Source organism: Pinus tabuliformis, chromosome 9, assembly GCF_031772625.1.
Source record: "Pinus tabuliformis cultivar Carrire ecotype Pingquan chromosome 9, CPIR1, whole genome shotgun sequence".
NCBI lineage: Eukaryota > Viridiplantae > Streptophyta > Pinopsida > Pinales > Pinaceae > Pinus > Pinus tabuliformis.
In genome coordinates this window covers 1551760054-1551778035 of record NC_142307.1, presented here as the reverse complement: position 1 = coordinate 1551778035, position 17982 = coordinate 1551760054, and the positions used below count along the sequence as shown (strand labels likewise).

At 40.3% G+C, this 17982-nt stretch overlaps 1 protein-coding gene across 1 annotated transcript; it reads right to left on the bottom strand.

Moving 5' to 3' along the window:
- Window positions 1–16052: 16052 nt before the first annotated feature.
- LOC149154517 (galactinol synthase 4-like) lies at window positions 16053–17752 on the bottom strand. The gene is made up of 4 exons (XM_089440173.1): window positions 17327–17752; window positions 16889–17209; window positions 16652–16786; window positions 16053–16519 (listed from the first exon to the last, which is right to left on the bottom strand). Exons 1-4 carry the CDS (start codon window positions 17654–17656, stop codon window positions 16265–16267), a joined length of 1041 nt encoding a protein of 346 aa, XP_089296299.1. The 5' UTR covers window positions 17657–17752; the 3' UTR covers window positions 16053–16264.
- Between the last annotated feature and the right edge of the window lie 230 nt (window positions 17753–17982).

Genomic DNA, 17982 nt, shown 5'->3' with positions numbered 1-17982 from the left:
AAATAATACAAATGGAAATTTGTGCTTTTAAAAATGTTAATTGAATTAATTTACAATCAATAATCGTAAGCACAATGACAAAATCGTCAATCTTCGAGGATATACATTTTGGGATAAGGTCCCTAGGGTAAATTTTTGACAGTTTTGTAATAATTTTTGTAAAAGAATGTAAAGTCTCCACGAAATGAGGAAGCGAAGCATGAAGCTAAGTAAAATTCAAAGGGGCATTAGTCCCTTGTATGGGTAGGTGATAGGTCGGTTTTGAGACTCACCCATGGGCTACATGCCATGGTATTGTAATAAAAAGGCTATATATAGTTGAGTCATAGTGAGTCTAAGTATCGAACTAGAAAAATAATGATTGAAAAGGCAAGGTGCTAACATAGGGAAAAAAAAATTCCTGACCTTAGGTGAAAGGGGAAGGCTCTTGTAACTGAGTGCGCGAAGACCTTGGTAATTCTGCAGCTGAGTGTGCAAGGCAGAAAGAGTCTGTAACTAGACGTTATATCATAATACAGACTGATTTTGAGCAATTATATGCATTTCTGCCTTGTCTGTTTACTTCTGTTCAAGTTATGAATCTTCGCTTTGTGATCCGTTTTCTATGAATTAAAGTGTATTTATTGTGTGAACTATGGGATCTGTAATATTTATGAATGATAAGAATAATTAACTACTTGTGTGAATTATTAGATAGATCTGTAGTAGTTAACTGATCGAAAAGTGTAGATCTGCGCGAAGACAGATCTAGGTTATAAAGGTTGCATAATACCTAGTTTATTGCGCGAAAGTAGTAAATCTGTTTCTTTTATGCCTAATAAGTGCAATCAAGTACCTTCGCGAGGGTCTGAAGGTCATTTAAATAGAGTTGCAATAGCTGGAAGTTGAAAGGAATAAGTCTATGCGAGGATAGATCTAAGCTATAAAAACTTTTGGAAAACCATCACACAGGCCTTTAGATGCAGAAACCTGGTTCTAGCATCCCCCAATACTGCTTCGGGTGAGATTGCAACCTATGCTACGTAGGTTGTTACCGAAAGGGATAGTAGTTAGGGTTTTGTTGGTTGGCGCAAATAACTTTGAACCTGGGTTAGGCCCCTTAAGCCAAAAAATTGTTCCATTGCTGGGACTAGGATCAATCTGAGGAATGTGTGATGTCGAATAAGTGGTTCCCTACCAAGAAGGAAATTGAGAAGTGGCTCGATCGAAAGGAACACGTGTTCGTGGCTCAGGAGAATTGAAATCCATGGTTATCCAAGGAGCAGTTGTTGAGTAGATACCTATACTCAGACAAAACTGAGAACTTTTCCTATACTCAGGATGTCATGAAGTACATCAGATCCTACATTGCCTGCATCATTTCCAAACTGACTATTAAGAAGCAAGGTCTCTATACTTCACTGCCTACCCCTAGTCAACCTTGGAATCCATCTCCATGGATTACATGTCAGGACTTCCTTCTACTAAGCGTAGAAACGACTGTGTTTTTGTGGTCATCGACAGATTCTCGAAGATGGCCATTATGGAGGTCTGCAAGAAGAGTATCACAACAAAAGCCACTGCTAAACTCTTCTTTGAACGAGTGTGGGTACACTTTGGGATCCCACAGTCTATCATCTCAGATCGAGACAGTAGGTTCCTACGTACATTTTGGTCCAATCTCTGGTCAATGCTGGACACCAAGCTCACTAAGTCCACAACTTTCCATCCCCAAACTGATGGCCAGACAAAGGTGATCAACATGATTATCGTAGACATTCTACACATTTACAACTCAAATAATCCACACACATGAGATGAGAGCCTCCCCTATGTCCAACACAACTACAATCGGGCTCTCCACAACTCGACTGGCCACAACCCTTTTTCAAGTGGGCTTGGGATTCCAGCCACTATGTCCCATTGATGTGGCCATACCATTTGCAACGACTCAGGCAGATTTGACTCATGTCCAGTCCGAAGCCGACAAATCAAATAACTTCATTGAGCACATTCAACACATATGCCAATAGATCCATGACATATTGGACAAAGCCAATGCTAAGTACAAACAGCTGCATGATCAGCATCGGGTGCCACACAAGTTCTAGGTGGGCAACAAAGTTTGGCTACATTTGCAGAAGGAGTGCCTCACTTGGCCACACCGTAAGATTCGCCCACTTTGATATGGGCCATAACCATCACCAAATATGTGGGAGATAATTCTTTTGAGCTCAGCATTCCCCCATTCCTTGTCTTGCACCCAATGTTCAATGTGGATCTCCTTCAGCCATACTTTCCACCATTACTGGACACATTCGACATTGCAGAACAACTCACACCAACATAGTTAAATCTAGACTGCATGGAGCAATTTCCAACTAATTAGATCATGGAAACGCATATCAAGAACACTCGCCAGCAGAACATCCAACTGTAACGAGTGGTCAAAGCCGACCAACTCATGCGCCGAGGAAAATGGCTCACTAGGGACCAAGTTCAGTAGAAATTTCATCATCTCATGGAGGAACTCAACGCAATGGAGACCATTGCTTCATAAGTGGGGAGGAATGATCTAGGCAGATATTGGTGTCCACCCGCCTATTCCACTTGGAATCCCACCATTTTTTCTTTCAGTTTTTTCGGTTTCCTTAATTGTAGAACAATTTACTATTTTTGGTAGTTTTTCGGGTCCTGAACTTCCAGAGTTGTTTTGAGGCCCTAAACGACGTTTTTTTGGCAATATTTCTCTAGGTGATTTCATTGAAATTTCATTTTCATTTGTATTCCTCGGAGATATCTTACCAAAGAGGTATCATGTGCATCAAACAAAGATACTATGACCAAGTTACGACCCCAAGAAGTTGGTTGCCCAACTAACCCAAACGGGGTCCATAAACTCTTGGTGTTACATCTCCTCGGGTTAGGGTTTTGGCTATTTAGGGTTTTCTCTTATTATTTCAATAATAAAAAGGACCTTAAGCCTCATTGTAACTCATTTCAGAGGCATGTATCTGCCACATCTCTTCTCAAAGATAAGCTACCATCACTCGAGCTACTCTCGTTTCCATTCTATATGTAAGCATATTTCATTATTTGATATTAGAAAGGAAGTGTTATTTCTGATATATCTCTATATTTATAGTTATATCTATAATTTGTTGCATTCCTATTTAAATTCGGATCAATCAAGCAGGCCAATATGGTGATTACAGATTCCCAACATTGAGATTGGTATATCGTGTCGCTCTTACCACACTTAAGATTACCGCTATCACAGAAAAAAATAGCAACAAAAGCAGAGGTGGTAGAGATTGCAATGAGGTTAGAAGCCTCACCCATACAGGATACAGACATCAGAGTACAATATATTCACTCGCAGTTGGAAAGCCTGCACTTGGATTTGTAGAGCCTGAAGAAGGGAAAGGAAGCCTAGCCTGAGGTGTGCGCTAAAGTCTAGTGCTTGAAATGCAAGGGCCATGATCACGATAAGGACCATTTTCTAGTTTGTCAGAATTATCTTATGGGAGGGGGGCCTGTCCCCCTGAAGCCAGAAAATAACGTTGGGTCGAGTGTAGGAGCAACACCATGGTGTGCTATATGTCAGGTTATGGGACAACACACGACGGACAATTTCCATTTGCTCTAGAAGTTTGTATAGACCCCTCAGTAGTTGTTTTGTAATTTCTACAAGTCTATAGGCCATGATGAGCGCCATTGTTGAAGTTATGAACTCATGATGGATAGGACTCCTACCTACCAAATGCAGGCAGAAAATCATCCTCAGGATTAGGGCATGGGTGCAGCGCACGGAGGATTCTAAGGCCATGGTCGAGGAAGAGGAGGAGGGGCTGACAAAGGTCGCAGACAAGTTATTTGTTATAACTGTGGCAAAGCTGGACATTTTGCACGCGACTGTCGGAACCCCACACATCTGTCATGTCAATATTGCAGATAGTTTGACCATGTGATAGAATATTTCCCAATCCTTATAGAAAAGATGAAAGAAAAGAAGACGCAGACCCAACAGCCTACACAGAACATCCATATGATGAGGGCGGAGCCTCGCGAAGAAGATCATAGTGTAAATATAGTGACAAGAAGTGGTATGGCCACAGGAGAAGACAAGGGAAAGCAGCCTGAGGCTGAAGGTTGGGTGTGTAAGGCTGCTGAGAAAGAAGTAGACTTTGACCTTAATAAATCTAAAGAGACCTTCATGGAAGCAAAGAAGAGCTTTGTTGAGGCCTCCACCTCAGGAAGTTAGGAGAAACTGCCAGAAACTAGTACGACATAGGAGGTAGATCCTTTGATGTTAGCCACTGTTCTAAAGACCTGTATGAAGTTGTTGCGCGATAAGAAGGTAGTAGAAGGACTCCAAGAACTAATAAATAACTATGCAGGTAAGGTTAAGCTTCCTTCATAACAACGTCCTATAAGGAAGCTAGGTAAGCATAAGAAGCGAACAGGGCATGAGATGAGGCTGACCACGTAGATATGAGAGTATAAAATGGACCAGGTAATCTTGGATCTGGGGTCAGATGCAAATGTGTTTCCTAAACAAACGTGGGAAAGGATGGGGAGACCTACGCTACAATGGTCTCCTATACAGCTACGCATGGCCAATCAGCAGAAGATTATTCTGATGGGGCGATTATATGGTGTGACGGTAGATATTGAAGGAGAAAGTGCTCTGGCGGATTTTGAAGTAATAGAGATAGTAGATGACAACAATCTGTATCCTGCACTACTAGGAATTGATTGGGCTTTTGACATGGACGTGGTAATCAACTTGAAGAAGCGGAAGATGAATTTTGAAAGGAAGGCGCTCAGAGTTATAGTGCCACTAGACCCTACTGAGGGAGCATGCTATACTGAACCTATTCGCGACTTTGTGGAGGATGATGATGATCTAGATCAAATATACAAGATCACGATGCAAGATGAAGATTGGATCAATCCTAAGACCAATGGATGAATTGCGTGGGACGTATAGTTCTTGTACCTCAAACTCAGATGAAGAGCTCGAGCACTGGCAGAATCAGTTGCACAAAGTATCTACGCTCCGGTGCAATATGATGACCAAATCACTACGGTGTGTCTCAACTAAGGTAAGAAAGCTTCCACATTATGATGGTTTGACTGATGTTGATATGTTTTTGGATGAATTTGAAAGGGAAGTTCCTAAAGAACATCACTTCCAAGCGCTTGAATTGGCACTGCGCGCTACGTCTTCCCGTTGGTAGGGTACGCACAAAGAGAACTTCATTGGTTGGAAGGAATATAGAAGGATGGTGAAATTAAGGTTTGGATATGTTAATACCAAGATGACTGAGAAGTACAGTGGGAAGGATGATCCTCATGAGCATTTGGTGCAGTGGACTAGATCTTGGGGAACAAAGCCACAACCTGAATGGGTGCACATCTTCTTTCATACCTTAGATACAATCCCCATGAATTGGTATTTGGAAATAGAGCTTCGCCATGGGACAACTAAATGGGACATCTTGAGAGAAAGTTTTTTACTGACGTTCAACTTTGAGGATGGGTTCGAATGCATTGATGAAGCGCCTTAGGAGATAAAAGCCTCTATCTTCACGACGCCTAAGGAATCAGTAGAATGGACTGAGCTATATTGGAATACACAGTTGCCCCATGCGTTGGAATGTTATAATATGACTGTTGAGGAGGAAGAAGAAGATCTATGTAATATTAAAATTCTAGAATCGGAGGGAAAACACGAAGTTAAGGGACTTCAGACAAAGAACCCTAATGTAACAGAGCCGCTGAAAATTCGAAAAGTAAATATTGGTTCTAACGCAGAGCCTAAGTTCGCGAAGATAGGAGACTATTGGGACGAATATACAGTCGATAAGGTGGCCGAACTGTTGTGCGAATACCATGATCTATTCCCAACAAAGTTCTCGGATCTGAAAGGTATTATAGGAGATTTTGGTGTTATGAAAATTACTTTGAAACCTGATGTGAAGCCCGTAAAGCAGAGACCTTATCGACTCAATCCAAAGTATAAAGAAAAGGTGCGCAAAGAGCTTCATAAGATGTTGGAGGCTAGAATTATTGAACCAATAGAAGAATATGATTGGGTGAGCCCGATGGTTTTCTAAGAAAAGAAACAACAAGGTGAAATCAGAATATGCGTAGATCTGAGGAAGCTGAATGATGCATGTGTGCATGATTCATTCCCAACATCATTTACAAATGAAGTATTAGAGAATGTTGGTGAACAGGAGGCTTATTCATTCACTGATGGGTTCTCAAGATACCATCAGATTAAGATTGCGCTGAAGGATCATATCAAGACAACCTTCACAATAGAGTGGGGTTGCTTTTAGTATACAGTGATGCCATTTAGATTTAATAACACGCCCGCAATCTTCTCCAAGGTAGTAATCGCAGCGTTCAAATAGTTCAATCATAAATTCTTGGAGGTATATTTTGATGAATGGACTGTGTTCGAATTGGTAAAGCGCCATGTTGCAAGTTTGCGCCTCATGCTGAATACATGACGCAGATACCAGATCACGCTGAACTTGAAGAAATGGATATTCTATGTGCCTTTTGGAATTTTGTTAGGCCATGTAGTATGCAAGCAGGGATTAATGGTGAACCCTGCGAAGATAACAGTGATTGTGAACTTAGAATTTCCCAAGAATGTTAAGCAGTTATGTGCTGGGCCACATAGGATACTATAGGAAGTTTATCAAGTCTTATGCCCAGATAATTGCACCAATGGAGAAACTGCTAAAGGAGGACGCGATGTTTTGTTGGCATGAAGAATGTCAGTGAAGTCTGGACGTGCTAAAGGAATAGGTGGTGACTGCGCTGATATTGGTGTTCCCGGATTGGAAGAAATAATTTCACGTTCATGTGGATGCCTCTTGCATTGCGCTAGGTGCGGTATTGACCCAAGAAGGAGAGGGAGAAATTGATCATCCGATAGCCTTCGCAAGTAGGAAACTGTCAAAGGCTGAAAATAATTACTCCAATACATAGCGTGAAGGACTAGCGATGGTTTACGCACTGCAAAAGTTCCACCATTATTTGTTGGGCACACATTTCAAAATGTACACAGATCACTCTGCTCTCAAATACATGGTCAATAAGCCTGTGTTGGGGGGGATTTGTAGGTGGTTACTTCTATTTCATGAATATGATTTTGAAGTGATTGTGAAGCCTGAACAGTTGAATGCGAGACTAGATCACCTAATCCGAATCGAGACAGGTGAAGAACCCACTAATATAAATAAAGGATTGTCAAATGTGCAGCTCTTTGTTGTGCATGTTGTTGATGATCATTTTGCAGATATAATTCAGTTTCTGACTATTGAAACAACTCTAGAAGGGTATTCTACTCAACAGAAGAAGGAATTGGTGGTCCACACTATTGATTTTTCTATTATAGCGGGACATTTGTATAAGATGGGGATATATGAAATATTTTTCCAGTATGTTCTGGAGTTTGAGCACGCTAGTATCCTCGCCAAGGCCCATGGAGGAGTGGCAGGAGGACACTATGCAGGTAGAGCGACCGCGCAGAAGATTCTGCGCGCAGGGTTATGGTGGCCGACAATGCATAAAGATTCTAAGGCATTTTGTAAGGCATGCGATGCTTGTCAAAGGACGGGAAAGCCTTCGCGAAGAGATGAATTTCCCCTAAACCCTTAGGTTCCATTACAAGTATTTGATAAATGGGCAATTGACTTTGTAGGTCTGATACAATCACCAAGAAGGAAGACAGGCGTGTGGTACATTATTACTACGACAGAGTACTTAACCAGATGGATAGAAGCACAACTGGTGAAGGATTGTACTGATACTACCATGGTGAAGTTTTGAATTTGTCTTAACGCGGTTTGGGTGCCCTAAAGTATTGATGAGTGATACAGGTACACATTTCCTAAATGAAACAATCAGCGAGATGCTCGAAGAATTCCATCTGTACCATCAAAAGAGTATGCCCTATCACCCCCAAGCCAATGGTACAGTGGAAGCATTCAATAAGATTCTAGAGAATGTGTTGACAAAGGTTTGTAATGTGAAGATAAACGATTGGGCTGTATGCATCTCGACGGTTCTATGGGAATACAGGACGACATGCAAGAAATTGACAGGCCAAACCCCGTTCAGGTTGGCCTATGGGATCGAGGTGGTGATGTCTATGGAATATATTTTTCCAAGCTTGCACATTGCGGCTTTGATGGAGATGACGGATCGCAAGACCTTGGAGGAATGACTCACACAGTTGATGGAGTTGGAAGAAGACAGATTTCTTTTAGGATTTCACCAGCAAGTGCAAAAGGAAGGTGAGAAGATCTGGCATGATAGGCATATTATGTTGCCCACATTTAACGTGAACAATTTGGTTCTTCTCTATGATAGTAAGTTCACAAAGTTTCTGGGTAAATTTCAAATGAATTAGTTGGGACCCTATGTAGTCAAGGAAATCACGAATTGTGGTGCAGTTCAGCGCGTGAAGCTGAATGGTGAGTTGTTCCCGGGAAGGGTGAATGGAAGTCGGTTGAAGTTGTATACAGGGGATCCTGCCCCTGTGCAATGACTATATGGTAGCAGGATAGTCCTAGCGCTCCAGGTAGTTGAAAGGGAGTGCGAGACTATAAACTACACTACCTGAAGAAAAGAAAACCGCAGTATGGGGGTTGCACGACGGACGGAAAAGGTGTGACGGAAGAAGTTGTGACCAAAGAAGCTACGATAGATGAAGATGCAATGGATGAGGTGCACCATGAGGGGTGGTGTCACATAGTCGAGTCCAAAACTAGTCGTTGAAGTCACTATTCATGATTGGATAGCAAAAATCCTGTTAGGAGGAGCAGGTAGGTGACATTTATGGCGAAAATCTTTGGAGATATGCCACCAAAGATGCATTTATGATTAGAAAATAGAGGGAACAATCAAATTTAAATTCAAAAAATCTGGCACGTTGGTCCGCCGAAGAACACTTTTCTTTCTGAAAGATTGATATAAGCCCTCTTTTTTCCTCTCTATGAACTGACATACTTGGGAGGATTTTGTCGCAAGCCCAGCATTCGCAAAACTTCTTGAGTATAGAAAGAAGTTTATCCTTGAACAAATGTCTGCTCCAATAAGTTCCGAAGCCACGATCTCTCCATGGGAAAATTAAATCGGTTGCTAAGGAGAAACAGAAGAAATCACAACATGTACTAGTGAGGCAATCACCAAGGAATAACCCACAGGTTCGATAGAAAGAAAGGAAGGTCAAATCAAAGCAGTCGGAGGAACCAATGGATTTGGAAGTAGAAGAACTCTGCGATGGAGTCGAGGAATTGGATGTTGATGAGGGTGAGCCTATCACGAGGCTCCCGGCATATATCCCTCCACGAAAAGGGAAAGAAAAGATAACTAAGGACCTGGATTCAGGAAAATTCATGGTCTCTACACCACAGTTACAGGAAGAAGTAGTTTTTGAAGGTGCACTCTTAGCGCGTATCCCGATGTTAAAGATGGACGATTGGGATCTCGTTGACCATGAGAAATTCCATCACTTGGCCACTAATAAATACATGACCAAAATTTACTATGAAGAAACTGAGGTCACAACGCTGGAATCGATGAAATGGGTTAAAGATGTCAAGCAGGTCTGATTACTGCATATGTTGTGTGTGCCACAATTCCACCGATCAATTATCAATATTGTCTGTGTGGGCCAGTTGCTTGCACTGGTGCATGATGGGTGTTTGTGGTTAGGCAAACCCATCACTATAACAGATATGTTGATCCATCGAATTATGAAGTTGCCCTATAAAGGGGTGGGCCTAGACAAGGAGTTTGGAGGTAGGAGAAAAAAGAAGGAGCTCACAGATAAAATGAAAACTGAGTTTGGGCTAATCAAGAAGTCACACGGATATTCTATCCACTCAATTCAAGACCAAGTGGTGCAATTTTCTGCTCAAATCTTGGCAGGAAAGATCATGAGAAAATATCACGTGGATGAGATTTCGGCACCATTCATCTCGTTGGCTGCATAGTATGCGAAGGGGCTGCAGTACAGTTGGGCACAATACCTTTGCAAGGATTTCTTAGCAAATTGTCGCAAAGCACAGGAGGAAATCAAGGAATTTCACTATGCCTAGCTCCTGTTGCTGATTGTATTAGTTGCATGATGACTGCCAGACGATAGTCAGTTGCCTTCCCAGGAAGAAGATTTACCAGAGGCAACGAAGTTCGCTTTGCTGTGGGTGACGAAGGATCCGGAGAGGATCATGGAGTCAAAGGTATTCTAGATATTGGTCAAGATGGACCTCCGCACAGGTATAAGCCAAAGGCTAAGGTTATCTCCAACCTTGTTTGAGCAGTTGTGGGCCTTCGCGGAATTTAAGTCTGACTTGCATAATGTATCTATCCAGGCAAGGCGAGACCCTAAGAAGATTTGGCACAAGTTTCCATACCTAGTTTCAGAGACAAATGTGCAGGAGATTGTGGGGATTTGGCCAGCGGAGTGACGACAACCCGTGAATGTTGGCGCAAGTACCATTAAGGGTAGAGAAATATCTTCTGCACGGATGTTGACGTAGAAATGGAAAGAAGCAGCACAAGAAGCGATGCGAGAATTGCTTAGGCAGAGGAATAAAGAAGTTGTTGCTAAGGCAGCTGTTGGAAAAGAGAGTGTTGAGAAAGAGTGTGCTGAGGAAGAGTGTGCTGGAAAATAGGACACAGTGGAAGTCGAAGCATCGGCTTCCCAGTATACTGAAGAACAGGAATTGTCCGAGCAGAAAGGAGGCAAGGGTGATGCACAAAGCACTCCCTTCACGCTATTGAAGTGATAAAAGGAGACAACTGTCGTACCAAGGAAAAAGCACAAGTCATACAAGTAAGCACTCATTGACACAATGGTCCTCATAGAAGGGGACCTTGACGAAATCGGGGACAAGGTCCGAGATACCACAACAGAACTGTGGCAACGGTTCGAACAACAATACATGCAGATGCTGGGAAGTGTCCAAAAGGATCTATGTGAGTTGAAGATTCAGATAGGAAAAATTCAGGCAAGTGTTGGATAAGCGAGCGGGGTTCAAGCGAGGCTGTAGCAAGTGAGCATGAGCACCTTGGAACTAGAAGGAACTCTGGACTTCATAGTCATTTCCTTGCCAGAAGGAACATTGCATGTAGAGTCAGAGAAAGACAATGCCCAACTTGGAAAGATCAAATGAGTGGGTATGAATTTAGTCATGCTGCCACTTCAGATCCTCCATGCGCTTCATCATGGGGTCTCAGATGAGCTTTGGATGAGAGAGCAGCATGCGCTATCGATGAGAAGCGAAGTTAAAATGAACAATGAGAAGATCTTCACCGAAAAGGTTCAGGCTCTCAAGGAAAATGAAGAGATCGAAGTGTGAAGCCAGAGCCTAGAAGTAGCCATTACACAAGTGCATAACTCAGTACCAAAGCTACACATTCCAGAGGATGCGGCCGTGTCAGCAAAGGTTCAAAAATTGGTCGTTGCATTGCGACAGTCCATAGAAGAGGTAGACTGAGTTACTTTCAATTTCCAGATGAAGATCTCAGAACTGCAATTAAAACTGCAGTCAACTACTCCGCTAGAGGTTAAGGAGCAGGATGATGCAACCATCAGGGAACATATGGCTACCTTGGATAGTGCAGTATCAAGCTGCAATTATGTCTTTGAACATGCAATGGAGTTATGGACCACTTTGTAGGAGGACTCAAATTTGCTAAGATTGGGTACATAGGTCAGAGAGGTACAACATAAAGTCAATGAGATTAGGGCGACCGCATGCATGTTGGTGCCAATGCAGTGCTTTGCGCGCTTACAGGAAATGAAGGTAATATAGGCACTGGTTGAGGAGTTATAATACAAAGAACAAGTTTTGAAGGCTCAACTTCAACCATGGACAGAGGAGGCAAGTCAGGTTACTCTGGCTATCCAAGAGAAGTTGAAGACATTCTAATAGACACATAGGACCATGTGCCTCGCAATGGCGGGGCCAACTACAGAGAAGTTGGTCGAAGAAGCGAAGCAGGCCACAATACAGAGCATAGCGGGCCTTGAAGTACTGAAGATGGAGTTCAGCGAATTTTGCCACAAAGTGGAGAAGCCGACCGAGTGACTCAAGGGAAAGTCACCATATTTTTGTTGGGGGCCCATTGGGATAAGGTCCCTAGGGTAAATTTTTGACAGTTTTGTAATAAATTTTGTAAAAGAATGTAAAGTCTACACCAAAATTAGGAAGCGGAGTGCGAAGCTAAGTAAAAGTCAAAGGGGCATTAGTCCCTTGTATGGGTAGGTGATAGGTCGATTTTGAGATTCACCCATGGGATGCGGGCCATGGTATTGTAATAAAAAGGCTGTATATAGTTGAGTCATAGCGAGTCTAAGTATCGAACTAGAAAAAGAATGATTGAAAGGGAAAGGTGATAAGGCAGGGAAAGTCTGTTTCCTGTCCTTAGGTGAAATGGGAAGGCTCCTGCAGCTGAGTGCGTGAAGACCTTGGTAAGTCGGCAACTGAGTGTGCGGGCCCCTGCAGCTAAGTGCGCAGGGCGGAAAGGGTCCGTAACTGAACGTTATATCGTAATAAACACTGATTTTGAGCAATTCTATGCATATGTGCCTTGTTTCTTTACTTCTATTTAAGTTATGAATCTTCGCTCTGTGATTTGTTTTCTATGAATTAAAGTGTATTTACTGTGTAAACTGTGGGATCTGTAATATATATGCATGATAAGAGTAATTAACTATGTGCACGAAGTATTAGATAGATCTGTAGTAGTTAACTGATCAAAAAGTGTAGATCTGCACAAAGGCAGATCTAGGTTATAAAGGTTGCATAATACCTAGTTTATTGCGCAAAAGTAGTAAATATGTCTCTTTTATGCCTAATAAGTGCAATCAAGTACCTTCGCGAGGGTTTGAAGGTCATTTCAATAGAGTTGCATTCGCTGACAGTTGGAAGGAATAGGTCTGCGCAAGGATAGATCTAAGCATAATAACTTTAGGAAAATGATCACGTAAGCCTCTTGATGTAGAAACCTAGTTCTAGCATCCCCCAATACTGCTTCGGGTGAGAATGCAACCTGTGTTACGGAGGTTGTTTCTGAATGGGCCAATAGTTTGGGTTTTGTTGGTTGGCGCAAATAACTCTGAACCTGGGACAGGCCCCTTAAGCCAACAATACACTATAATCTTCTGTATCATATACAAAAAAATGTCCCCACCTTTGCCCGTGGATTATAATATATACACATCTATTTTACTACACATGACTCTTGGAAATTTGAAATCTCTTAAGGTGCAAGTGGTACAGGTGTTAAGTTGGGGTTTGTTGTTATCATAGCAAGGAATGAATTAGCAATCGGTCATGAATATCGTTGATTTGGGCATATTGATTTTCCACCTCCTTTTGATTCCATTTAAGCTTAGATACACCTTGTCAAGCCTTGGTGGACTAGTTAGCTCAAGACCACCAAGTAGACCACAATGACACTAACATTTTCCTTTCCTATATTTTTCACATTCTTCGTCGCATTCTGGATCGCCAAGCATCACTTCGTTGCAATCATCAAAGGTTGCAGGATCATATGGATGGTTTTGAAGGGCACATGGGTCACATGAAGTCACACATCCATGATGCCTTTCATCGCCCGACTGATAGAGGTAATGGTGCTCAAGTCCTGAATTATGACAATATGCAATGAACTAAGTAGGATATTTTCTGGTTTTTTCTCAGCATTGTGCCTGGTGGGATGTTGATATGAAATCATCTAATTTTGCACAAAAAATTTCAATTCTTTTTTGTATGTATCTAATAGCCAACAAATCTGGTAGGAGTAAGGCCTTGTTTTTCATGGATCCTGCTTTTCCCGTGATGTATCTTTCTCTTGAATTAATAGAAAAATGTCAACTTACGAAAAAAATTAAACAATAATAATATTTTTTTTTATAATTCAAATAATATATATATATATATATATATATTGTAAATGAACCAAAATGAGAGTTTCCTTCACAAATTTGCAAATTCAACTTTTTCAAAAAATAATAATAATTTTAAATCTTAATAACATTAGGATTCTAACTTTTATCCAATTAAGTGGGACACACAAAAATTAACAAAACCAACATCTCCTTCACAAATTTGCAAATTCAACTTTTTCAAAAAATAATAATAATTTTAAATCTTAATAACATTAGGATTCTAACCTTTATCCAATTAAGTGGGACACACAAAAATTAACAAAACCAACATCTCCTTTGAGCTTGCATTGGGATTCAAGTGCATCTAGATTATTTTAAGGATGGTGGAATAGTGAAAAAGTAGATGTTTTAAACTAGGGAATTCTCCACTTATGAGTCCCTAAGAAGGCAAGACTCTCGCAATAGATTTTCTTTTGACTACCCATTAGTTGAGTTTTGACCAATATATTCTCTAATATTTAACTTATATATATATATATATATATAAAATTTGTAATCGTCCCATTAATTCATATTTTGAAAGCCTTCTACACAACTGTTAACTTTTAATCATCAATTATCATTTTCACTTCTCTGTAAGTAAATAAAAATAAATAGAGACATGAGAATCATAAAAGTATTTTCTGCTTATACTTTTTCAAATAGATAGAAATTAGAACGAAGTAGTACTCACAAAACAATACTACTTGCTACTTTAGCTAGGTTTTTGTAGTTGATTATCATAGAGCCGGGAGGATTAGGTTTAGATTAAAAAATCCAAAACATGAAAGAAGTGAAGAATGCACATGATAAGTTTTATAAATGAAAATCTCTAAAACATGAAAGAAGTGAAAAATACACATCATAAGTTTTATAAGCTAGGAAACCATCTTTACTGGCAAGGATTATTAATTGCTATCTTGAATAAAAAGAGCATTGAAATTATCGTTCTTGTTTTCAAGGTTAAGAGACATGGTACGTGAGCTTCATATTACAGTAGAAAGAAATGGGAAACCATCTCTACTAGCAATGATTAAAAGTGCTATTTTAAATAATAATAATAAAAAAGCAATTGAAATTATCGTTCTTGTTTCCAAGATTAGAGACATGGTATCTGAGGTAAATCTATTTATTAAGATATTACCTGTTAAAAAATATTTTACAGAAAATTATATATGAATATGGATTTTCCTGTTTTGTAAGTTTTAATGGGTGTCTTTTACTGATTCTTACAGTTTAATGAATCAATAAATATTGGGTATGCCATGCACTCAATTGGATCTTATTGCTCAATTATATTTTTGATAATTAATTTTGGTAATGTTGTGATTACAATAATTTCCATTTTTTTCAAATAAATTCAATCATTCTTATCATATAATTTTTATTGCATTATACGTAGATAATTTTAAATTAGTTCTATCAAATGATAAATGTCAATTCTGAGTTTGATGATCCCGGTAAGTGTCAATTCGGAGTTTTTATATACTAGTATTTATGCTTCCTCAAGATTGTAGGGTCAAGGAATTGGTTTTTCCTGACATGGAAGCTTAAGCAGGAGTAGTAAAATATATATTTCTTTTGTAACGGATTGGAAGTCTTATGGATGGTTTGTTTGTGATTTTTTTTTTAACACTGGATGTTTTTCAATATTTTATTTGTTTTCTGGTTGAGTGGTGAACATGTGGTTAGGATAAATCTATTTAACTCTGATTTGTTTTGAGATATTTTTTCTCAATTTTATCTTATTACTTATAAACTTTTTTAATTATTATTATGAAAATAGTTTCCTCTGTAATTATGAAGTCAATGTATGAGCCAAGTCAGTGATATGAGAATGGTATGTTCTTGGTAGTTCGTATATGGATATAATTTCAATTAAACATTTTAAATCACAAATATGAAAGTTGAAATAAAAAAATTGTTTTCCAATTTCATATATCAATTTAAGATTTTTCTGAAAAACATAATTTCAACTTAAATGAAAAAACCTACTCGACACTTTCTCACTGGTGGTTAAAAAACTCAAAACATTCCCTATTAAATTTCAAATCCTATTCAAATTTCCCTACCTCTTGCTTAAAAAGAAATTATCGACCTGGAATCATAGAAATGGCAATTTGTGTATTTACAAATGTTAATTGAATTAATTTACAATCAATATCCGTAAGCGCAACGGCAAAATCGTCAACCTTCGAGGATATACAGTTATCATCTTCCGTATCATATACAAGTAATTGTCCCCACCTCTGCCACTGGTTTATAATATATACACATCTATTTTACTACACACGACTTTTGGAAATTTGAAATCTCTTAAGCTGCAGGCGGTGCAGGCATTATGTTGGGGTTTGTTGGCATCGCAGCAAGGAATGAATTAGCAGCCACCTGTTGCAGATCGTTGGATTTTACGTCCGCATCTGAAATTGGATCTGGAATTGTAATACCTCCTGATCCCGAGTGGTCGAGAGAGGGGTCATTGTATATGTCCCACCATTTCTGCACCAACGTCTTTATATCTTCCCTCTCCATATTTTCCTCCTTCCCACTGTACCTCCAAGGCTTCGATCCCTGCACATCCACATCCACATCCATTAACAAAACCCTGTAAGTTCAGAACATCTATCTCGTCTTTCATATATAAATCATATTGTTTCTATCGATAATGCAATTGCAGAAATCTGGAGTGAAAAGAAAGCTTACAGCAGCGCAATAGTGAACAACTTTGACAGTGTCCAAGTCCACGTTCTGGGGATGTCGCCACAGCATGGCCAGAACCAGATTGTACACCAAGGGGATGGGCTTGTATATCTTCTCAAAAAACATGTTCAAGAAATCCTACAAAACAATATACATATACCACAATTTAGTCATAAACCAAATCCGGTAAACCAACAAAATTTTAGATGAACCTGACTGAAATCGATAAAAGATGCAGACCTGTTCTGCGAAGGGCGTTGGCACAGTGGCCATCAGAGATTCCATAAGGCAGTCGAAGGTCAGCTGACTCGGCTCAAAAACGAACATGCCAGCGTTGAAGTATGGAGAGGGCCGTTGCCCTAATTCCACGGGCCATGATACCTTGTCCGGGCACTGCTGGCAGTATCCGATTTTGTACTGCGGAGTGTGATTCCATGTCTGCTCGCAGAAGCAGTCCATCACCGCATAGAAATATCCGTCCCGCATGTCAAAGAGATGGTCAATGTTGTCAAAGACTTGGATGTCTGCGTCCAGATATACCATCTTGCTGTACTCCTCAAACTGCCCATCACTCAAAACAAAACAAGATTGTTAATAACTAACTATATTCGGGTATTTAGGAAAGCTATTGTTGTTACAATCTACTCATGTATGGAGATTTGCAAGAAATGAAAATACCTCCCAAATTCGGAGTTTGGAGTAGTTGAGGACATAGTAAGGCATTGAGAATTGCACTTGATTCTCCGGGGGATGGATGGGTTGAATCTGGCGAACAATACAACCCTGTCTTCGCAATTGCAGGCGATGATCCTCTGGAACATCGGGCAACACAGCAACGACGAGAGGATATGCGCTCTTCACCTTGCGGAGACCCTTTGCAAGACCGACCACACCTTTAACATAGTCGCCACATCCCGCCAAGAAAGTCACGAACGCTCTGCACTTCGTCTTGGCCTTCGCAGCCTTTGCAGCGAAGAGCTGATCTACAGCAGAAATTTCTGGATTCATGGTTAGAGGAAGTCCGAGGAGAATAGATACTAGGGGGATGCTGGAATTCAATAATCTGTTGTAAAGAAAGAAGAACCAATTTACAGAACACTAGTGTAGAAGTGTAGTGTGTGTTTTGCTTGAATGGGAGCGTGTGTTTTTATAGATAAAAAGGGTCGGCTGTTACGCATAAAATAGGTTGAAAACAATAATATCTAGAATGCAATAGCCAATAGAAAATTGACAGCATAGTATATACGTGTCAATACCTCCAGGCTCTATGATCGATTCAACGGTCAGGAGTGAAATTCGGAACGCCCAGACATGGATCTCGGAAACTTCGGAGT